Here is a 24,544-nt window from a genome sequence, read left to right on the forward strand (position 1 = left end):
TGATATCCTATTTACAAACACTATTACAACAAATCCCTCTATTCATTAAGAGAATGCAACTATATATCTATCCTAACCATTTTGCATACACAAATACAAAATGGACATTCATCCATATCCCCTTTTTTATTAAGTTCCATTATTTGAATATTATAGGTGTGTTAACTCAGCAAAATATTCTTTTTTTTTTTTCAGTAAAATATTCTAAGAGTGCAGTAGTCCATAATAGTATTGGGTCTTCTGCTTCACTGGCAGTGTCAAAAATTGTTGACCTGAGTCCCCATGTTTTTATTTATTTTGGGAAGATACCAAGAAGGAGAATAGTTTGGTCAAGTGGAACATCTGTTTTCAATTTTTTTAAACATTAGTATCTCCATACTAATTTTCAAATTGGTTGTACCAATCTACACTCCAATCAACAATGGAGAAGGGTTCCTTTTTCCTCCCATCAGCATTTGTTATTGGTTGTTTTCTTTTTTTATTATTAATTTTATTGGTACATTTTAGGTATACCTAATGATTATATTCATCATAGGGAAATTGTACCTGTACTGTAGCAGATTGTTTGAAGTCATCCCTATTAATAGTTCTTGAAAGAGAACTGAGTAATGTTTGGGAGTTGAAATTCCAGATTAAATTCTCCAAAACTAAGAGGTTAAAAACATGATTTTTCTCTTTTATGATCATAGGAAATGTGCAGCAATCAATTAACCGCAAACAAAGCTGGAAAGGTTCTAAAGAGTCCTTGGTTCCTCAGAGACATGGCCCGCCTCTAGGAGAAAGTGTAGCCTATCGTTCTGAAAGTCCCAACTCGCAGACAGATGTAGGAAGACCTTTATCTGGATCTGGTATAACAGCATTTGCTCAAGCTCACCCAAACAATGGACAGAGAGTAAATCCCCCACCACCCCCTCAAGTAAGGAGTGTCACTCCACCACCTCCGCCAAGAGGCCAGACTCCCCCTCCACGAGGTACAACTCCACCTCCTCCATCATGGGAATCAAACTCTCAAACAAAGCGGTATTCTGGGAACATGGAATATGTCATCTCCCGAATCTCTCCTGTTCCACCTGGGGCGTGGCAAGAGGGCTATCCTCCACCACCTCTTAATGCTTCCACCATGAATCCTCCTAACCAGGGACAGAGAGGTATTAGTTCTGTTCCTGTTGGAAGACAACCAATTATCATGCAGAGTTCTAACAAATTTAACTTTACACCAGGGAGACCTGGAATTCAGAATGGTGGTCAAACTGATTTTATGATGCACCAAAATGTCACTGCTGGCACTGTGAATCGGCAGCCGCCCCCTCCATATCCTCTGACACCAGCTAATGGACAAAGCCCTTCCACTTTACAAACAGTGGGATCTCCTGTGTCTTCATCATATACAAATGGAAACATGCCTCAGTCTGTGATGGTGCCAAACAGAAATAGCCACAACATGGAACCTTACAACATTAACATCCCTGGACTGCAGACAGCTTGGCCTCAGTCATCTTCTGCTCCTGCCCAGTCATCCACAAGCACTGGACACGAAATTCCTTCATGGCAGCCTAACGTACCGGTCAGGTCAAATTCTTTTAATAACCCTTTAGGAAATAGAACCAGTCATTCAGCTAATTCTCAGCCTTCAGCTACGACAGTCACTGCAATCACCCCGGCTCCTATTCAACAGCCTGTGAAAAGCATGCGTGTGTTAAAACCCGAGCTACAGACTGCTTTAGCACCTACCCACCCTTCTTGGATACCACAGCCAGTTCAAACTGTTCAACCTAGCCCTTTCTCTGAGGGCACTACTTCAAATATGACTGTTATGCCACCTGTTGCTGAAGCTCCAAGCTATCAAGGTCCACCACCACCTTATCCAAAACATCTGCTACACCAAAACCCACCAGTTCCCCCATATGAATCAATAAATAAATCCAGCAAAGAGGATCAGTCTGGTTTGCTGAAGGAAGATGAGGATGAGAAAAGTTTTGAAAATGTTGATACTGGGGATAAAGAAAAGAAGCAGATTACAACTTCACCTATCACTGTTAGAAAAAACAAGAGAGATGAAGAGCGAAGGGAATCTCGTATTCAGAGTTACTCTCCTCAGGCATTTAAATTCTATATGGAACAACATGTAGAAAATGTCCTCAAATCTCATCAGCAACGTCTACATCGTAAAAAACAACTAGAAAATGAAATGATGCGGGTAAAACCTTTTGAAATACCTATTTTTATATCTGATCATGTATTTACTTGGTGTTTATTTTAAAATATTTTGCTCCAGTATTTTTCTTACTACTTATAACTAAATGTAATATATTAGTCATTTAAGTGAGCAAACTGTAAAGCACGTTTGAATATAGCATTTTATAGTATTTCAAAATTTACTCAGAATTTCCTATTTAAAAAGTTCTTGTGTAAATTAATTCTCTCTCTCTCTCTCTCTCTCTCTCTCTCTCTCTCTTTTTTTTTTTCCGGAACCAGGGATTGAACTCAGGCCCTTAAGCTTGCCAGGCAAGCGCTTATTCTGCTGAGCTATCTCCCTGGCCCCATCTTGTGTAAATTAAGAAAAATATAACTGTTTAGCCTACAAGTTTAGGTGTATGCTATCCCTTTTCATGGAAATTGTATTTTTTTTTAGGCTTACACATTATCTCAGAACATTAAAAGTCAACTAGGAATATCTAAATTATCTCTTGACCTACATTGGAAACATTTTTGTGGGGGATGGTGGTGTATGATTGTAATCCCAACACTCTGGGAGGCTGAAGCAAGAGGGTTGCCAAATTCAAGCCCAATCTGGATGATTTAGAAATACTCTGTCAAGATCCTGTCTCAAAAATATAAACTAAGGGTACAGGATTGTTGGGGATGTAGCTCAGTATAAAAGCTTTAAGTTAAATCCGTACAAAAAATAAATATTTTTTATATTTCATTTTAGATGTAATTTTTTGAGTTTATTACATAGGTGTAATTAAAGTGTCAGAAATTGTCTCCTTTCAGTTATTTACCCCATCTAATTTTATTTATAATGTCCTAGAAAAATATATCAAAATTATTCAGTAAAAGTATAGTATAAATAAGATCAGAGAAAGTAACTGCTTTAAAAGTTTGATCTATGTTGTGATTTTACATAGTTCTCTTTAGATGTTATGGCATAGTTTTTTTTTTTTTTTTCCTTTGGGTACCTGGAATCGAACTCAGGACCTCAAGCTTACCAGGCAGGCACTGTGTCACTGAATTATATCCCTGGCCCATCAGCATTGTGGGTTTTTTTTTTTTTTTTTTTTTAAGAGCAGAATATATTTATTGGGGGAAAGAAAGCTTCTGTCTTAAGAGAGAGAATACCAACACTGTTTTCATCATATGTTTGGAATTCAAAAGTTTAACTCCTAATCTTACATATACCACTCAAAATCCAAGAAGCTAAAATTTGTATTTTTTTTTTTTTTTGGCGGAACTGGGGATTGAACTCAGATCCTTGTGTTTGCCAGTCAAGCATTTATCCTACTGAGCCATCTCCCCAGCCCTAAAATTTGTAATTAAATTTCTTGAACTTACTCAAGAGAACTGTTCTTTTAAAAATGATTATTGTAGGGCCGGGGAGATGGCTCAGTGGAATAAGTGCTTCCCTGGCAAGTTCAAGGGCCTGAGTTCAACCCCCCCCCAAAAAAAAAATAAATAAATAAAAATGATTATTGTGGCTGAGTATAGTGGCCCATGCCTATAATCCCATCATTTGGTAGGTTGAGGCAGGAGGATTGTTACAAGTTTGAGACCAGCCTTGAGTACAAAGTGAGCTCAAGACCAGCCTGAACTGCAAAATGAGACCTGTCTCAAAAAGACAAAAGAAAAAAAAAGATTATTCCAAATCTGATTTTACCATATTGTTATTCTTACTATAAATTGAATTATGTTAAATGAGAAATACCATGATATTCTCTTGACTTACTCATACGGTAGTTCTTAGGATTTCTTACTAGTCTGTCTATATGTATTTTCTTAGTGTATTTTTCCTTTTTCCTCTTCACTTTCACTAATAGCTGATTTAAGCTTTTATGGTGTTGGAAGCTTTGCTGACTTCTGTAGCCTCCATTACTGTGTAGGCAAGTAAGATTTTAACTTTAAGAGAAACAGTTCGGTACTAAATCTGGCATGCTAGCTTTTCTTAAAGATTTTGCATGCAAATATGCATCCTAACAGAAGCATGAAATTGCTATATTTGAATTAGTGTTAAATTTCTAAACTTAGACCGTATGTTTCCAGTTGAATTATTTTTTCTGCATAGACCCTTTAGTTTTTTTATTAGTTAAAATAAACATTCCTTTATAAATGCAAATATTCCATATCTACTTAACTTTTTTTTTTTTTTTTTTTTTTTTTTGCGGAACCGGGTATTGAACTCAGGCCCTTGCACTTGCCAAGGAAGTACTTATTCTACTGAGCATCTCCCTGGCCCCCATCCTTATCTACTTAAAAGGGTTTTTTTGTTCGTTTGTTTTCATTTGCTTTTTCATCTTTGCAAGTCACACTGATTACTCTTTGAAATATTCCAAAATACCTAAAAGATATTGTCAACCAGAAAGATACTTTCAACCAGGTTGTTCCTTCTAAATGAGGTAGGAGAAACTCTTAGCATTTTGTGTTGGTGGAGGTCTGTGACTCCCATTCTTACTTTAAAGACCTAGGAAAGTAAAGACTGTCAGTATCTATAGTTTATTTCTTGAGGATAGAGTTGGTAGGTTATAGAAAGCATTCGTTTGTTGTTTGTAATCATTTTTAAGAATATATGACTAGAGTAGAATTTTTTTCATGAAGGATAAAATGTGAGGAAGAATACCTGAGGCCTAGGCATGTCATAAAAGGAAGCTTTAGTAAAGGCACCCTGATCTTGTAATTCGGGATGAAGCCAGGTATGTTGGCACATGCATATAATCCTAGCACACTGAGATGCTGAGGTGTGACAATCACAAATTCTAGCCTAATCTGGGAGTTTTAGTGAGACCCTGTCCTGAAAAGGTGGGGGTGGGGGTGCATGAAGAGTTGAAATTGCATGTTAACAGGTATTTGTTTTATTGCATATTTGGAAGCTATTTTTGAGTGTACTAGAGAACAGAAAGCTGCCTGTTACACTCTTTTTGATCTCAACAGCTGAATTAGCATATATACTGACCTTTCTTAAATTGTACTTCTGATTATCAGTTTTCTCTGAAATATATTCTAGATTTCTAACATGCTTTATTAAAAATTATTATGCATTTAACATTTCTACCATATGCCTGAATTTTTTTCTAAGCTATTTCTTTATATTCCACATTGAAGAAAATTCCTCATTTAACATTTCATTTATTTACCCAGGTTGGATTATCTCAAGATGCCCAGGATCAAATGAGAAAGATGCTTTGCCAAAAAGAGTCTAATTATATTCGTCTGAAAAGGGCTAAAATGGACAAGTCTATGTTTGTCAAGATAAAGACACTGGGAATAGGAGCATTTGGTGAAGTCTGTCTAGCAAGAAAAGTAGATACTAAAGCTTTGTATGCAACAAAAACTCTTCGAAAGAAAGATGTTCTGCTTCGAAATCAAGTTGCCCATGTTAAAGCTGAGAGAGATATCCTGGCTGAAGCTGATAATGAATGGGTAGTTCGCTTGTATTATTCATTCCAAGATAAGGACAATTTATACTTTGTAATGGACTACATTCCTGGGGGCGATATGATGAGCCTACTGATTAGGATGGGAATATTTCCAGAAAATCTGGCACGATTCTACATAGCAGAACTTACCTGTGCTGTTGAAAGTGTTCATAAAATGGGTTTTATTCATAGAGATATTAAACCTGATAATATTTTGATTGACCGTGATGGTCATATTAAACTGACTGACTTTGGCCTCTGCACTGGCTTCAGATGGACACATGATTCCAAGTACTATCAAAGTGGTAAGTGAACTCTTACAAAAAAATTTTTTTCATACTAATGTGATTTTTTAAAAAAAATGATTTATGCAGTAAAATGTAAGATGGTATCATCACTGGTTAGGAGCCATAAGACCTGGGGCAGGACTTTACTCTGCTGGATAAAGTAAGGTGCATTCTTCATGCACTGAGTTAGGTTGATTGAATGAAAGAGTCTTGTATTGGTTATTGACTGATTGATTGATTTAATTTGGTGTTTTCAGACAAGGTCTTGCTATGGATTCAAGCTGACCTCAAACTCAGTCCTTTTGGCCTCCTGAGTTCTAAATTTGATTGTTTCTAAATATTAACATTTGTAAATTAATCTCTTTATAAAATACATGCAGATTGACTTTTTTTTAATTTTATTTATTTATTTATTTATGTGTGTGTGTGTGTGTGTGTGGCCAGCTCAGCCCACCAGGGAGCGGGCTGGCTGGCATGTGGTGCTGGGAGATTGAACTGCAGACCCTGTGCTTTGCTAAGCTTGTTCTAAGTAGGTGCTTTAGACCACTGAGCCATCTCACCAGCCCCCAGATTGACTTTAAATGGACAGAATTTAGTAATTATTTATGGTTCTTCTTAAAAATAAGAACCTGGGCTCTATTTCAGTCTTTTGAGTAGGAATTTTCACAAGAGTACCAAATCATGTTAATGAAACTTCTGAGATACAACATAATCATTGTAATAGGTTAATTTCAGATACATTTCTATAGGCGACTCCTTCCAGTCATGGCTTTATTTATTTTATTTAATTTTTATTTATTTATTTGTGTGTGTGTGTGTGTGGCCAGCTCAGCCCACCAGGGGGTGGGGCTGGCTGGCATGTGGTGCTGGGGGATTGAACCGTGGTCCCTGTGCTTTGCTAAGCTTGTTCTAAGTAGGTGCTTTAGACCACTGAGCCATCTCACCAGCCCCCAGTCATGACTTTAAGCACCATGTAATATATGTCAGTGATTCTCAAGTCTTTCCATTCAAGAAATGGTCTTGAAATCACTGATTGTTTTCCTCCTGGATACATCTCCACATTGATTTTAAATAGGCCTTTCAAATTTAACAAATAGGCTGTTCAAAATTAGCACTGCCAATAGCGAACTTTTTTTTTCCTTTTTATGTATTTGGTTGTTGCAGGGTATTACTACGCAGCTTGGACTTGTGGCGATCCTCCTGCTTTCAGCCTCCCAGCGCTGGGATTATAGGCATGCACCACTGTGCCTGGACTCTGGCTGGCTCAGCCCGCCCTAGGGGCAGGGCTGGCGCAGCATGTGGTACCAGGGATCCAACCATGATCTCTGCACTTGGCTAAGCTTGCCTAAGCAGGCACTTTAGTCTGCTGAACTATCTCACCAGCCCCAATAGGGAACTTTTAACAACTATACTATATCTGCTACCCTAATAAATAGTACCACCTCCATCCACCTGGTTTTCCTGATTCTTTTGTTACCTATGCCCTTCATATTTAATCTATTAGCAAGTCATGTTACCCCACCTCTAAAATATATCCTGAATCTATTCACTTCTGTGCCACATCATAGTCCAAGCTTACATGTTGTAGCCTCTATTTTTTAATGTTTGAGGTATGTGGGGGTGTCACTATATTCCCCAGGTTGGTCTCAAACTCCTGGACTTAAGGGTCCTCCTGCCTCAACATCTTAAGTGCTAAGTACTACCAGAGGTGGCTTATAACAGCTATCTATCTCTATATCTACCTGTCTGCCTACCTACCTACCTATTATTTGCAGTACAGGGAAGTGAACTCAAGTCCTTTAAATTTTTTTTCTTACATTTTGAGACAGGATTTAATTAAGTCATTGAATTCCCCAGTTGGGCTGGAACTTGTGATCCTCCTGCCTTAGCCTCCCAGACTGCTCAGATTACAGCCCTGTGATATCACATACAGATTATAATGTCTTAATTATTCTGTTCTTACTTTTATCCTCTTATTGTCTGTTCACAACAACATGGCTAAAATGTGAGAAAAGGCCTCACTATGTAGTTTATGCTGGCCTTAAACTCACTATGTAGTCCATCCTGGCCTTAATCTAACAGTGATCCTCCTGCCTTAGTCTCCTGAGTGCTGGGGTTACAGATGTGCACCATCATGCCTGCTTGAAATTTGCTTTTTATAAGCATAAATCAGATCTTGTCACCTTCTTGCTTCAGATTCACCAGTATCTGTTCATGATATAAACCCATGTACACTAGATACTGCTGCTTTTTTAAATTCTTCCCTTTTTCAGCTATACTGTTCTTCTTTCTGTTTTTTGTGGAAAGCCTTGCCCTAACTTTCAAATGGTTGAGTGTTTCTTATGTTTCACATCCCAGCAAATGCCACCTTCTCAGTTGAGCTTGCTTGCCATCCAGTTTAATATTGCTGCCCAGTAACATTTATCTTGTCACTTGAGCAAGAGTCTATGTAGGATATTTCACCATGTCACACTGCCCCCAGCCCTGTTTTAAACTAAGAGACACTCCTCGGTTCAAGTCATCCTGCTCCAGCATTGTAATAAGTAGCTGGGACTGCAGATGCAAACCACCATTCCTAGACTTTTTGTTTTTCATTTTTTATTGTTTTGTGGTACTGGGGATTGAACCTAGTGCCCTGTGTATTGTATGTTTCATTGTGTGCTCTAACACTGAGCTATACACTTAGCCTCACCATCACTATGTTTCTTAAATGTGTATGTTTGTGTTGAGTTGTATATAAGTTGTCTGAGTGAAGAACTTTTTTTAAATTTTTGTCATTTGTTGAACAAAACACTAATGTACTTTGTTTGAAAATTTGCCCAGAATAGCAACAGTCTTGGACTGGGGAGATAGCTCAGTAGAATAAACGTTTGCCTGGCAAGCACAGGGTCCTGAATTCAATCCTCAGTACTTCCAAAAAAAAAAAAGTAACAGTCTTTTTTTTTTTTTTTTTTTCCCAGAACTGGGGATTGAACTCAGGCTCTTGCGCTTGCCAGGGAAGCACTTATTCTACTGAGCCATCTCCCTGGCTCTAGTAACAGTCTTAATAACATTTTTCCCTAATACTAGGGATTGAATCCAGGTCTTTATGCATATGAAGCAAGCCCTCTACCACTGAGTTATACCCCAACACTCTGAATAGTATTTTTAAGCCTAGCTGCTCATGACTTAATCATTTATTTTATGACTTAATCATTTAATACAGAGTAAATTACTGACTCTTACATTTTTCTTAGTGTAAAATTTTTTCTGTTGCTATCTCTGAAAACTGGTCCTTGTTAGTATAAACACAAGCAGTAGTTTTATACAGTTTGTCCTAAGGGAGAATGTCAACTCTAAATCAAGAAATGAAAAAATTAATTAAGGGCTGGCAAGATAGCTCAGCAGACTAAGCACCTGCTTTGGCAAGCACAGGGACCAGGGTTCGATCCCTTCCCTGGTCCTGCATGCCACGCTGGCCCCACCCCCAGGGTGTGCTGAGCTGGGTGACCAAGTCAAGGCCTAGTGGCGCATACCTATAATCCTTTTTTTTTTTTTTCATACCTGTAATCCTAGCACTGGGGAGGCTGAAAACAAGAGGATCACTGTGAGTCCAAGCTGCAATTTTTCACATTTTTTTATTTGGATATATATGTATAATGAAATATCTAACCATGAAATCCTGTACCAAATACATAAATGGAAGAAAAAAAGATTAATCAAAGAGACTTACAGACTTTATCTTTACTTTGTTGCTTTATTTTCTTTTTACTGTCCAGGTGACCATCCACGGCAAGATAGCATGGATTTCAGCAATGAGTGGGGTGATCCCTCCAACTGTCGATGTGGAGACAGACTAAAGCCTCTGGAGCGCAGAGCCGCTCGCCAGCACCAGCGATGTCTAGCACATTCTTTGGTTGGGACTCCCAATTATATTGCACCTGAAGTGTTGCTAAGAACAGGTAAAACATGTATTTATTTCATAAATAATTTTAGTAAGCCAAAACTTACCACTAGAATATGCCCTAATTTTTCAGGTTTTGGGAACGTATTGATCTCACAGTATAAATTGGTGATTTAATGTTAGTGCTAATTGTATGAATTCCAAGCATTTAAAAAGATTGTTTATAAATAACTATAATTTTGGTATCTTTAGGCTATACACAGTTGTGTGATTGGTGGAGTGTTGGTGTTATTCTTTTTGAAATGTTGGTGGGACAACCTCCTTTCTTGGCACAAACACCTTTAGAAACACAAATGAAGGTAAGGTATAGAACCTATACCAAAATAATTGTCACAAAATCCTATATCATATACCATTATTTATTAGTACAGGTTGAATATTCCCTCATCTGAAATGCTTGAGTTTGGGTGATTCAGATTTTGAATTTTTCACATTTTTTATTTGCATATATATGTATAATGAAATATCTAACCATGAAATTTGTTTGTTTTCTTAGTTTGTTTGTATGTTTCATGGTGCTGGTGAGGGAGCCCAGGACCTCATGCTAGGCAAGCATTCTATCATTTATATTTCATATATACCTTATGCACATAATATAAGGTTATACACCAAGTATAGTTTCTGCCACTCAGCATTAGCCCCTTGGACTTCATTTTCACTGTGCTGTGTCACATGAGATCAGGTATAGAATTTCCACTTGTAATGTCATGTGAGTACTTAAAAATGTTTCAGATTTCAGATGGGCATGGTGGCACATATCTGTAAGTAACCCTAGCACTTTGTGGGAGCTACAACAGGAGAATTGCAAAATTTGAGTTTGGTCTGGGCAGTTTAGGGAGACTCATTGCAAAGGCCCTGGTTCAAGCCCCAATATTTAAAAAGAAAGTCTTAAATTTTAGGCTATTTAATATACTGGAGATTTGGATAGGGATGCTCAACTTATACTTCAGTTAGAACACTTTAATCTGAAGTTAGAGGTTTGTGAAGATTTGTGATAATATTTGGACAATTAAATGTCTTTATCTTGTACTCTAAGTAACATTTAAATATAATAATATGCAGTGGATTAGCCATTGTTACCCTATGATCTTATTTTGAAATTTTTTTCTCTTTAAAATAATAATAAAACAGAATGAACCCAAACTGGGTGGCACATGCCTGTAATTCCAGCCCTTGGTAGGCTGAGACAGGAGGATTGCTGTAAGTTCAGGGCTGGCCTATGGTACATAGGGAGACCCTACCTCAAAAAATGTAAAAAACAAAATAAGAATCCACTACAATTCATGTATGAATTCTAATCTTTATTATCTCAACTATCACCGTATTATATTCACTCTCACACACTATACTCATATTTTATTGTCATACAGGTTTTTTGTCTTTAAAGGAGTTATTATTTCTCCTTGTCACCCACTGTTTCCTAGCTTTATTGTCTTTTGTGTTCATTCTAGCCCCAAACTACAAATATCTATATTTTCTCCTGAAAATAACTGTTGCCACTTAACTGAGAAGTTGACCACAATGTTGGCCATATATTGTTCTATTTAAAACCCTGTTATGTTTCCTTTGTACAAGGATTAAAAGAAAGATTTGCCCTCTGTTTTTTATTCATACCATTTCGTATCTCTGGAATATCTTCCCTCTCTTCTGTCTTCCACAACCCCATCTCCTTTCTGATGAAACATGCTTAGGGGGCCAGGGAGATAGCTCAGTAGAATAAGCGCTTCCCTGGCAAGCTCAAGGACCTGAGATCAATCCTTGGTTCTAAAAAAAAAAAAGAAAGAAAGAAAAAAACATGCTTAATTCTTTTTTGTTTGATTTGGTGTTTTGTTTTGTTTTTTAATTTTATTTATTTATTTATGGGGGGCAGCTCAGCCCACCAGGGGGCAGGGCTGGCTGGCATGTGGTGCTGGGGGATTGAACCGCAGTCCCTGTGCTTTGCTAAGCTTGTTCTAAGTAGGTGCTTTAGACCACTGAGCCATCTCACCAGCCCCATTGGCTTTGGTTTTTTGAGACAGGGTCTTGCTATGTAGTTCAGGCTGGCCTCGAACTCCTAGTGATCTCCCATCTCAGCCTCCAGTTAGAGGCATACACTACCACGCCTCGCAAAACCTGCTTAGCTCTTAATCATTATGTCTTGAGATGGCATCTCTTCTGCACCCCCCCAACTACTTATTTAAAATATTTTAAAACTTCTTTTAGAATTTTTTATAGTGGAGGTCTGCTGATAATAGATTTGATCAGATTTGTACAGTGTCTTCATTTTGCCTTCATTTTAGTTTTTATCATACATTTACATTATGTGTGTGATTGAAGACCTTGTGCTTGCCAGGCAGACACTGTGCCACTGAGACAAACTCCTGGTTTGAATGCTTTCTAAGACTGAAAACAAAGCAAGGATGACCAGTCTCACCAATATGTCTTATTAGCTAGTTTAATGATTGCAAAGGAAAAAAAACTTTCCTCATTCACATGTGACAATAATTCTGCAAAGCTTATAATAAGACTGAATAACAAGTTTAGTTAGGTTATGGGATATAAATATTACACATAAAAATCAATTGCACCGCCAAAAAAAAAAAAAGAAATTAAAAAAAATAGGGGCCGGGGAGATGGCTCAGTAGGATAAGCGCTTGACTGGCAAACGCAAGGATCTGAATTCAATCCCCGGTTCCGCTGAAAAAAAAAAGAAATTTAAAAATCAATTGCAAAAAAAACTGCATATCTGCATTCAATCAGGAAACAACCAGAAGTTAAAATTTTAATACCATTTGTAATAGTTCCTCCCCAAAATTCTTAGTTGTAAATCTTTATTTATTTGTGTGTGTGTGTGTGTGTGTGTGTGTGTGGCCAGCTCAGTCCACCAGGGGGCGGGGCTGGCTGGCATGTGGTGCTGGGGGATTGAACCATGGTCCCTGTGCTTTGCTAAGCTTGTTCTACATAAGTGCTTTAGAACACTGAGCCATCTCACCAGCCCCAGTTGTAAATCTTAACAGAATATATATATCATGTAGCTAAAAGATACAAAATGCTGCCTAAAAAAAAGCAAAGAAGAATTAAGTGAAAATGTGTACAGTATTACAATTTTTACAATCAGCTTTTTTTTTTTTTTTTCTTTCTTTTTTGGCACCAACATTCAAACTAAGCACTTCATGTTTGCCAGGTAGGCACTGTGCCACTGAGCTATATATCCCTGGCAAACTTATTTTAAAGAATTTAAGATGAAAAGGATAGTCCTTTATATTTCTTGGATATTGTTCTTCCTGAATGTCTGGTGTTTCAAGATTTCTTCTGTGAACTTTTTTTTATGAGCAGAATATATTTATTGAGGGGAAGAAAGCTCCTGTCCCAAGAGAGGGACAGGAGGGGGGCTTGAGTGGGTGAGCCCCTTTCTGTGAACTCTTTTGTCTGAATGAACTTTTTAAGCAAGATTTATTGGCTCTTAATTTTACCCAAAATGTCTTTATTTTACCATTAGGACATTATCATTTGAATCGTATCTTACTCTATTTCCTGCTGCTGTAAAGGAATAGCTGAGACTGGGTAGTTTATAAAGAAAAATGGTTTTGGTTCATGGTCCCTAAAGCTAGGAAGTCCAAGATTGAGTGCCCTCATCATGAGAAACTCATACTACTTCCTTAGCAGGGCAGAAGTTAGAAGTGAGGAGGTATTTTATAGAAGAGACAAAACACAAGGGACAATGCTACTTTGGTAATAAACCACTTTTGTGGTAGTAACCAATCAAACCAGTCCCTTGAGAGAAACAACTCAAATTCATTCCTGTGAGATATCATTAATCCTTTCATGAGATCCCTTCATGAAGGCAAATTTGAATGACAAGGTGCCTTTTTTTTTTTTTTTTCTCAGTACTGGGGATTGAACCCAGGACCTTGCACATCCTGGGCAAGTGCTCTACTGCTAAGCTACATTGCCAGATCTTTTAAACTAATTTATTTATTTATTTTTGAGGCGGGCTCTGGCTGAGTTGCTTGCGCTGGCCTTAAACTTGTGATCTTTTGCCACAGCCTCCCACATAGGTGAGATTTCAGATGTGGGTATCTGTAGCTAAAGGCCTTTACTCTCTCTTTAATACTATCATACTGGGGACCAAGCTTCAACCTGAGCTTCAGTGAAGCCAAGATTATAGCAGTATATTAATTGTTATATTAATTGTTAATCTCTCATATTCACTACCCAATTCTTTTTTTTTTTTTTTTTTTTCCCAATTCTTTATTTCAGTTCTTGCCACACTTTATAATGTCTACTTTTTTCTGTCCTCTATAATTTAAAAAGACGTGCAGTCACCCATATCTCTTAAGTAGTACAGCACTTATTTCTGGCCACTTTCTTTTTTCTGGCCACTTTCATTTAATTTGTCTTTTCCTTTCAGTATTGTAATCATATGTGTCCATGTATAGATTTTTTAGGGTTTACTACCCATATTGGTGTTTACTAATCATCTTAAATTTATAGGTTTATGTACTTTATCAAAGTTGGACAACCATCATGTCTTAAAATGTTTTTCTGCACTTAACTTTGTGTCTTCATAGGACTATAGGAATGCTAAACCTTTTGGTATATTCCCAAATTCCTGAGATTCATTTTTTTTCTGGCCTGCTCAGCAGGCCCTGAGGGTGGGGCTAGTGTAGCTTGTGGTGCTGCGAGGTCCCCTGCAACTGCCTAAGCTTGCCTAAGCAGGCACTTTAGACCACTGAGATATCTCACCCTGAGATTCTGTTCTATTATTATTTTTTTTTTAATTTTTTTTATTTATTTTTTTTTACATGGGGTTTCACTATGCAGTTCAGATTAACCTTGAACTTACTTTGTCACCCAGGCTGGCCTGGAACTCAGTGATTCTCCTGCCTCAGCCTCTGGAGTGCTGGGATTATAGGCATGTACTACCACACCCAGCTTTCTCTTTATATTTTAAACCCTTGTACTCTCTGTTTTCTGATGGCAGAAATTGTATTAATCTCTCATATTCACTACTGAACATTTCATCATGCTCATCCATTAGTTTTATTTATTATTTATTTTTTTCTTCAATAAGATTTTATTGGTAGATTTTAGATAGACATAATGATTACATTCATCATAGAGAATTTGGAGCCTGTGGTGGCTCACACCTCTAATTGAGCACTTCGAAAGCTGAGGCAGAACAGTCATGAGTTTGAGGCCAGCCTGGGCTACATAGTGAGTTCAAGGCTAGCCAGAACTACATAGGGAGATCATGTCTCAACAGCCCCTTAATGTCCCCAAACCAAAATAAACCATAGAGAATTTGTACCTTTACGTGATATAACTTGATTCTCCCCTCCCCCCAACCCTTCTTTCCCTCACTATTTACAAAAGCTTTTTTTCCATTTTTTCCTTCTTTTCTCATCATCCGTTAGTTTTTAGTAATTTATATCTTTAATCACTTTGCTAAGATTGTTTCATTTCTACACTGCTTATTTGTATTGGGAACACTTTTATAATGGTTGCATTCAATTTTTGTCAGGTAATTCTAACATCTGTGTCATCTCAACTGTCTATTGGTTGTCATGTTTTGTGAGTTGAAATTTTTCTGAATGCTGAGTAATTTTGAATTGTAATCTGAATATTTTGAATGTTCTATCATGGGACTCTCTATTTAAAACTAATGGAAAATGATGACATTGTTTTGGCAAGCATTAAAAGCTGGCTGAATTCAAGCCATAATTCCATTGTGTGTGCAGTTTCCATTTCCTGTCAAATTGAAGGTGTCTTGTTTAGGTAAAATAACTTCATTTTGCCATTTATCATTGTTTACCTTTAACCTTTTAGCACTGTATTTAGAGGATACCATTCCCTCTGCCTCTAACAGTTCTCTTGGCATTTTTATTACTCCTGAGTGTCCTTTATTCAAAACCAGAACAAAGATTTATTTAAGTTCTTTTTTTTAAAGCTTCTATTAGGTGTCAGGCAAGTAATAGAAAATACAAAGATAATTAAAGTATAGTTTCCTGTTGGGTGTGGTGGTACCATGCCTGTAATTCCTGTACTAGGGAGGCTGAGGCAGAAGGATAGCAAGTTCAGTGTCAGCCAGGGCAAGTTCCTGACCTTTATGGAATCTTTTTTTTTTTCTTTCTTTCTTTTTTTTTTTTTTTTTTTTTTTGGTGTGTGTGGAACTGGGGGTTGAATTCAGGCCCTTGTGCTTGCCAGGAAAGCACTTATTCTACTGAGCCATTACCCTGGACCTTTATGGAATCTTTACTTCAGTAGAAGGATAGAGACATAATAGCTACCCCAAAATACTAGAAATATGATCAAAGTAAATAAATGGTAGAGGTGAGGCAGCAAGAAATAGCCATTTTTACCAGCAGGGCTTAATAGAGGATATATAAATTTTTGAGTCTTGCAGTGTGAGTTGAAATTGCCTGGAATGAAGGAGATAAGATGAAAAGTTATTTTCTGGCAATGGTTCATTATTAAATGCAAGAATGATGAAATAACACAGTTTATTTTAAAAAAATAGTAGTCCGATTATGCTTTTTTATAAAAGTTGAAATATTTGTTCATCTTGCTAATTTTTATGAATTTTCTTCAAAGGTTATCAACTGGCAAACATCTCTTCACATTCCACCACAAGCTAAACTGAGCCCTGAAGCCTCTGATCTGATTATTAAACTCTGCCGAGGACCAGAAGATCGCTTAGGCAAGAATGGTGCTGATGAAATAAAAGCTCATCCATTTTTTAAAACAATCGATTTCTCCAGTGATCTGAGACAGCAGTCTGCATCATATATTCCTAAAATCACACACCCCACAGATACATCAAATTTTGACCCTGTTGATCCTGACAAGTTATGGAGTGATGATAATGAGGAAGAAAATGTAAATGACACTCTAAATGGATGGTATAAAAACGGAAAGCACCCTGAACATGCTTTCTATGAATTTACCTTTCGGCGGTTCTTTGATGACAATGGTTACCCATATAATTATCCAAAGCCTATTGAATATGAACACATTAATTCACAAGGCTCAGAACAACATTCAGATGAAGATGATCAAACTAAAGGCTCAGAGATAAAAAATCGTGATCTAGTATATGTTTAACACACTAGAAAATAATCATAATGAGAATTTGCAAAAAGGCCTAAAATACTGGGTTTTTTGAAATTCTGAGTAAAATTATGCAACTGGCAGAGCTATTTATGTGTGCTCTGTGTACAATATTTTATTTTTCTAAATTATAGGATACCCTTTTAAAATGTTAATTTATTCCAACCTTTTAAATCAGTAATTTAGAAAAAAATTGTTATACATAAGTTATGAACTGAATATTACAGTCAGTTCTTGGTACTTAAAGTACTTAAAAAATAGTGCTTTGTTTAAAAGGAGAAGCCTGTTATCTATTTGTATATATGAAAAATAATTGTAAAACTCAAGAGTTTTTGAAATTTTTAAAAGACAGTTTTAGTTTTATCTTGCTTTAACCAAATATGAGACATGTGCATATTTACAGAGCTCTTCTCCCCCCTTCCCCAATCTTGTTTTTGGTACAAAATAAATAAGCTAGAAAAATTAAGCCATCATTTTGCAGAGTGCTCCTAGGTTAATGGTAATTTGTATAAGTTGTAACCCAGAACTAAGAAATACAGGGTAGAAATAAAATGTTCATCATAAGGAAAAATAGTGCAGCTTATCTTTTCTCCTCTCCTTTGTGAAATACTTAATAGCTTTTTTCTTCTAGCTTTAAAAAAAATAATTAAAAAATACTGGCTTTAAAAGAAGCCAAAGCACTACTAATTTTCTTTCTTGGTATTAATGCTGCTTCCAATTTTAAAAGGGAACAAAGTTGCCATAAATCAAAAATTCTAAATATTAGAAACTAAGGTCTTTTATGGTTTTACTTTGAAATTAGAATGTTTTTCTACCATTCTAAGCCAAGAAATTATTTTCAGTTTATATAAAATTTTGATTATTTGTGGATAGTCACTAAATCCTCCACAGGGTGGGGGAACCTGAGAGGATGTAGTTTAGAGCACTTGCCTAATATGTACCAGGCCCTAGGTTTAGTTTCCAGCACCTCAAAAAAAGAAAAAGTAGGTTTCCTATATAGTCACTCATTCAGTTCTGTAGAACTTCTTTCATAACAGTGCTGCACATACAGATTGCTATTGGCAAAGGAAAAGATAGCTGTTTGGTAATATAGTATTATACCTAAGGGCCAATTAACTGGTGAAAAAAATAATTAACTCTTAACTGAGATGGCCATTAGTAGTTAGGAAACGTTACATAGTGGTCTTAGGTAACTTATTTAAGGTTAATTATGTTTTTCAACATGCCTATTTATATAATAAGTAAATGCTTAAGGATAATTGTGGTTTCATATAAAAATACATATAGATTGCCTTTTAGGAAGAATTGGACTCTGAACTTAGTAAAAACTAGTTTCTATTTTATTTACTTTTCTTAAGCTCCACTGAGATATAATTTGTGGATATGAGGACTAATTTAAGTGACTTTTTAATTCTTTTAGCTTGTTTCATATACAAGCTAATGGAAACCATGTGGTAAAGTTAAAGGCAAAGATGTTCCAGTTGAATTAAGGGTAGAGAAAAAACATTTTTTAGTTCACATTTCCCCATCTTTTGGAGGTGGCCCTCTTAAAAGCTTGGCTTACAAACCACTACCATGTACTGTGTTCCTTTAGAGTCACTACTGTTGAGAATCTGATAAAGGTGCTGGGCTCCAGTGCCCAGAAAAAAGGTACATACACACACACATACAAAATATTGCATGCAGTTTCGGGAAATCCTGGGCCTGATGAAACCTGTCAATGATTAGGTTAAAAGCCTCTGTCCCATAAGAAAATTGATATATTAAACAGAGAACTTTGCTTTTAATTTACTGATCAGTAATTTTTTTTTTTTTTTTTTTTTTAACCAGGGATTGAACTCAGGCCCTTGCTCTTGCCAGGGAAGCGCTTATTCTACTGAGCCATCTCCCTGGCCCCCTGATCAGTACTCTTAAATAATACATCTTTTATAAATACTGATAACTTATGATGTAGCATGTGATAAGATGACCCCATGCATGCTCCTCTCTTGTGGTACAAAACTAAGATGTTTTAATCATACCATTTTGAGGGCACTGAAATATTGAGCTTATAGGATTGATACAACAATATTTCTGAAGGATTTCAAATCAGAGAATTTTAACAAAATACTGTAATAAGATGGGAGTCTTCACTTCATGGAACATTTGATTAGTCCTACTCTATGCAAAACAAACTAGTACAAGAAGTTTTAGCTTGGTACTCACATAAAGTACTCTGTTCTTCTAGCTTCTCAGTCATTCAAATTTTCATTTTATAGTTCTACTTCTGAACTATGGTGCAATACAGTAGAAAATTAACTTTGTTACATTTATATTGTAGAAAAACTAAGGTGCTGTATCCTCCCTCTTTTCTCCTCTCCCAACAAAATCTGTACTGCTGCTGTTCTTCAAATATGATACTATAAATTTTGTATTCTTTTAAAATTTACTCCAACAGTTTAAACTTTTTGTCTTTGTCTGAAGCAGTATACAAGCCATTGGTATGTGCAGTTTAAATAGTTTGGATATAGTTATTAGCTAGTGTAATTCCCAAACTATATCCAGTTCTTCCAGTATGGGTCCTGATACTTCCAGGCCAAAAGACAATATAAAAATTTGATTGCCTTCAATTAAAATTGAGTGAAAACGTTAGTTCTATATATTTTCATTTTAAAGTGATTTTCTCATATAAAAAACTTGCCGTCTTTATTACACTTACCCCTTTTATGCATATCAATAGTATTTATGAAATATGCTCTACAATTATGTAACTGTAGATAACTGTTATGTATTGTCCAGTGGTGTCCTAAGGCAGGCCCTATTGCTGTGTTTTCTACTTATTTGTAATAGAAACTATAGAATGTATGACTAAAAAGTCACTTTGAGATTGACTTTTTTAAAAAGTTATTACCTTCTGCTGTTGCAAAGTGCAAAACTGTGAGTGGAAATGTTTTATTCTAACTTAATATGTTGGAAATTAGAATACAGTGGGAGGATTTTTAGATATTGCTGCTGCTGTTACCCAAGGTACTTTAGAAATTTTTCTTTAATAAACAAAGATCCCTTTGGTATTTAAAATGAAACATTTAGTCTGTTTCTTTTAATCTAAAGCAAAAAGTAATTTGGGTCAACAAATTGGTTATATTTGTAAAGCGCCATAATATATCCTTTTGTGGAAGGCACTATACAGTTTACTTTTATATTATATTGTGTATATAAGTATTTTGTATTAAAATGGAATCAATGGCAACACTACGGTTTTATAAATAATGCTTTGATAGACAAGAAATTACAGCTTTGCAATAACTAAATTGTTTTGCATACTTCTGAATGTAACAGATTGAATAATCAGCCTGTTTTTAATGAATCTATTTGTATTTTCCCAATCATTTCCTCTAGTATAATGTTTGCTGGAATAATAAAAAAAAAAAGCAAAATTTAAATCTTTCAGTTATGTGTGCAAAGCTGCATTTAAGTTGCTTATGTATGTTGATTTTTTTACTCAAAATTTTATTTTAATCTTGATCCTCACAAAATTTATGTCTAAAAATTTGATGCTTTGGATTAACACATATGTAACAATGATACTACCTAGTTAGGTTAAGGCAAACTGAATATAGTGTAACCCAGTAAAATGTTATCTTTTCTTTCTTTCTTTCTTTCTTTTTTTTTTTTTTTTTTTTTTTTTTTTTGGTACTTGGAATTGAATTCAGGACCTTGCACTTGCCCAGCTGACACTGTGCTGCTGAGTTATGGCCCTGGCTCTGATAAATACTTTTATTTAGTTATTTTAAAGAGCAAAAACTAGAATAACAAGAACAAAGACAGAAACAAGGCCATATAAGACAATACAAATGGTATAGAATTTCAGAACAAGAATAGAATAGTAACAATGGGTGTTATGTTTTGTTATCATCAAACTTGTTGCTCACTCTACTAGATTTAGCTATGCAAGACTGATCAATTAAACATTCACTCTTCCATTCAATACACCTTAATTTTTTCCTTGTTTTATTTAATTTATTTTAATGAGAGTATAATAATAGATACATTAAAAGATGGGGTGTGTGTGTGTCTATCTGTCTATTTTTTTTAGTTCAGGGTCTACAGGGTCTCACTACACAGATTGAACTCATAATGATTCTCTTTATTTTCAGCTTCCCAAGGGCTGGGATTACAGGTGCATGCCCCCATGCTCAGTCTCAATTGCTATCTCAGCATGCCCCAAGGGTGGGGCTGGCATGGCAGGCTGGGGATCAAACCTCTGACCCCTGTGTCTGCCTAAGCAGGTGCTTTAATCTGCTGAGCTATCTAGCCAGCCCAAAGATGATATATATTTAAAAGAACAAAATGAAAGGTGTTCAACTGCAGTTGTTACATTGTACATTGTTGTCCTCAATGTAGTTGCTCAGATTACACATAATAGCATATAGAATTAGTCAAAACTAATTGCTACTTTCAAAAAAAAACACTGATAGAAATTAGTTTTAAACAGAAGTTATTTTTTTGCAGAAGTTATTTTTAAAATCCTGATATTTATCCTTTTGTTTTAAAACCTTTTTTTTTTTTTTAATTCTATTTATTTGTGTGTGTGTGTGGCCAGCTCAGCCCACCAGGGGGCGGGGCTGGCTGGCATGTGGTGCTGGGGGATTGAACTGTGGTCCTTGTGCTTTGTTAAGCTTGTTCTAAGTAGGTGCTTTAGACCACTGAGCCATCTCATCAGCCCCAAAACCTTTTCATTTTTTTTTTTTAATTTTATTTGTGTATGTGTGTGTGTGACCAGCTCAGCCCACCAGGGGGTGAGCTGGCTGGCATGTGGTGCTGGGGGATTGAACCGCGGTCCCTGTGCTTTGCTAAGCTTGTTCTGAGTAGGTGCTTTGACCACTGAGCCATCTCACCAGCCCCAAAATCTTTTCATTATTAAACTACATCTAGGGGCTGGTGAGATGGCTCAGTGGTCTAAAGCACCTACTTGGAACAAGCTAAGCTATGCAAAGCAGAGGGACCACGGTTCAATCCCCCAGCACCACATGCCAGCTAGCCCCGCCCCCTGGGGGGCTGAGCTGGCCACACACACACACACTAAATAAATAAATGTTTAAAAATAAATAAAATAAACTACATCTAGTATCATTTACATTTCACAATTTTATTTATTTATTTATTTATTTATTTATTTATTTTGGTGGTACTGGGCATTGAACTCAGGACCCTGCACTTGCCAGGCAAGCCATTTTACAATTTTTAAAAAACATATTTTAAAAAGATTTATTTATTTGGTACAGGGTCTTGCTACACAGCCTGGATTTATAGTGATTTTTCCTGTCTCAGCCTCTCCAGTGCTGGGATTACAGGAATGTGCCACCATGCCCAGTTTTAGTGGCTGGCACAATGTGCCCAGGGTTCTAGGAACAACATGGCATGCAGTACTGGGGACTGAACCCGGATCCCTGTATTTGCCAGGCAGATGCTTAACCACCAAGCTATCTTCCCAGCCCTACATTTTACGATTTTAAAATATGAAGTTACTGGTTAAATTTTCCATTATTTACAATTATTCAATCACATGGAGTGCTAATCAGATAAAAAAAAATTTTAAATCAACTTCACATAATTTCCAAGCATTTATTTATTTGTGGGTTTTTTTTGGTGTTTTGAGGGTCTCAGTATGTAGTCCAGGCTGGCCTTCAACACATAGCAGTGCTGCCTTAGCCTCTCAAGTCCTGGGATTACAGGTGTGTACCACCATGTCTGGTTTACCATCATTTTCTTTCTTTTTTTTTAAATTAATTAATTAATTTATTTATTTTGTGTGTGTGTGGCCAGCTCAGCCCACCAGGGGGCGGGGCTGGCTGGCATGTGGTGCCGGGGGATTGAACTGCGGTCCCTGTGCTTTGCTTAGCTTAGCTTGTTCTAAGAAGGTGCTTTAGACCACTGAACCATCTCACCAGCCCTACTGTCATTTTCATATCTTTTTATTCTTACTTGTACTCCCTTGTAAATTTATCTTTGTCTACATGAGGCTATTGTATATATAGTGGACACAAACTACAATATTCCTGTGGATCTGTAGTTGGTGTTTTCAGCTGCGCCCAACACATATATCTGCTTATATGTGAAGAGAGGTTGCCAAATATCTATCTGAAGCACAAACAGCAACTGTCCAATAGACAGTCTTTCTTTATTCCTTTTAGCAATAGTTAGCCAAACATCCTGAACATCTTGTTAGATTCAGAATCTGGAAGGCACTTTGGGTAGTTTTCCTTAGTGAAGGAATAAGTTTACTCTCTAGGAAAACCTCCTAGAGAGGCTAAATAATACAGGGGCTGTTCTTGAATAATAGCCATTATGCTATTCCTTTTACCCCCATCCTCCAAGTTTTCACTGCCATACTAGAGTCCATGTTTCTCAGAATCTCTTGTCATTTGGGACAGCCATGTGAACAACTCTGGGTTGGACAGATGTGTTATATGTAAATTTACCTATACTTTAATTTGAAACTATGCTATTTGCTATTTCCCCCTTCCCACAGGATGGAACATGGACATGGTGGTGACTTAATTTTCTTTCTTTTTTTTTTTTTTTCAGAACCAGGGATTGAACTCAGGCCCTTGCGCTTGCCAGGGAAGCGCTTATTCCACTGAGCCATCTCCCTGTCCCCTAATTTTGACCATACAAAGTAGGAAAACACATTGGTGATAGTAGATTAACAAAATAAATAGAACTTGGTTACCTGAGAAACTAGAGTTGATTCCAGACTGATCAACTGCAGAATTTTGGAGGCAAAACTACATTCAACTCCCACTTGTTACTACTAGCAAGTCTAACAGAGTGTACAGTTTGTGTCAGTGTATATACAGTCCAACTTGCAAAACTAAAGATCCTGAAGTAGAACCAAGACCAGACAGAGTCTGGAGTGAAGTTGCCCCTTGGAAAAAAAAAAGAATGTCATGTAATGAGTAACCTACTTTCATTACATCTTGCCTGAAAAAATCCTAAATCTTTGGCTAAACCCTGAAGTACACTCATGCAAGCAGACTCCAAACATCTTATATAAGATTGATATTCTTAAAAAAAATTGATCTTTTTTTTTTCTTTTTTGGTACCAAGAATCAAACTCAGGATTTTGCACTGCCGGGTAGGCATTTGTGCCACTGCACTATGTCCTTGGCCTTTACTTTACCTAAGAATTAAAGAATGGAAATGACATTTTAGGTGCTGCCCAAGAGAAGAAGAGCCAAACCAAATTAATATATTGTTTAACTAAAACACCTCCAGAAACTCAAGAATCCAAAATATCTATAATGTACCATTTCTAATCTGAAAGTACAACCAAAAATTACCTGACATACACAAAAATCTAAAATGACTATTCTTAGAGGAAGAAAAAAAAAACCAAAAAACAGTAAGAGGAAGTTGTCTCCCAGATCCAATTTCCAACATTTGGAGTTGGGAGAAAAGGAGAGAGTTGTCGTGGCTCTTGCAAGTATGCACAGTAATGAAAAATTTTGTGGAGCTAGGGACTCAACCTAAGGCTTTGCACACATGAGGAAAATACTGTCACATAGCCATATCGCCAGACTATGAACAATATTCTTAAATCCATTTTATTTTTTTAT

The 24,544-nt window shown here is 36.5% G+C and overlaps 1 protein-coding gene across 4 annotated transcripts in view; it reads left to right on the forward strand.

Annotated features, from left to right (window-relative positions):
* Lats1 (large tumor suppressor kinase 1) overlaps positions 1 to 17,267 on the forward strand; it is a 67,172-nt gene extending 49,905 nt beyond the window's left edge. For 3 of the 4 annotated variants that reach the window (XM_004645474.3, XM_023705767.1, XM_023705769.1), the window contains 5 exons: positions 690 to 2,197; positions 5,350 to 5,932; positions 9,673 to 9,855; positions 10,050 to 10,156; positions 16,431 to 17,267. In XM_004645474.3, the coding sequence (XP_004645531.1) occupies positions 690 to 2,197; positions 5,350 to 5,932; positions 9,673 to 9,855; positions 10,050 to 10,156; positions 16,431 to 16,940 (2,891 nt within the window). In that variant the 3' untranslated portion in view covers positions 16,941 to 17,267. The remainder of the gene's footprint in view (positions 1 to 689; positions 2,198 to 5,349; positions 5,933 to 9,672; positions 9,856 to 10,049; positions 10,157 to 16,430) is intronic. The other variant, XM_023705768.1, reaches the window with a different exon arrangement.
* Positions 17,268 to 24,544: the final 7,277 nt, after the last annotated feature.

The sequence above is a fragment of the Octodon degus genome, unplaced genomic scaffold (genome assembly GCF_000260255.1).
Source record: "Octodon degus isolate 3935 unplaced genomic scaffold, OctDeg1.0 scaffold00229, whole genome shotgun sequence".
In the NCBI taxonomy this organism is placed as follows: Eukaryota; Metazoa; Chordata; class Mammalia; order Rodentia; family Octodontidae; genus Octodon; species Octodon degus.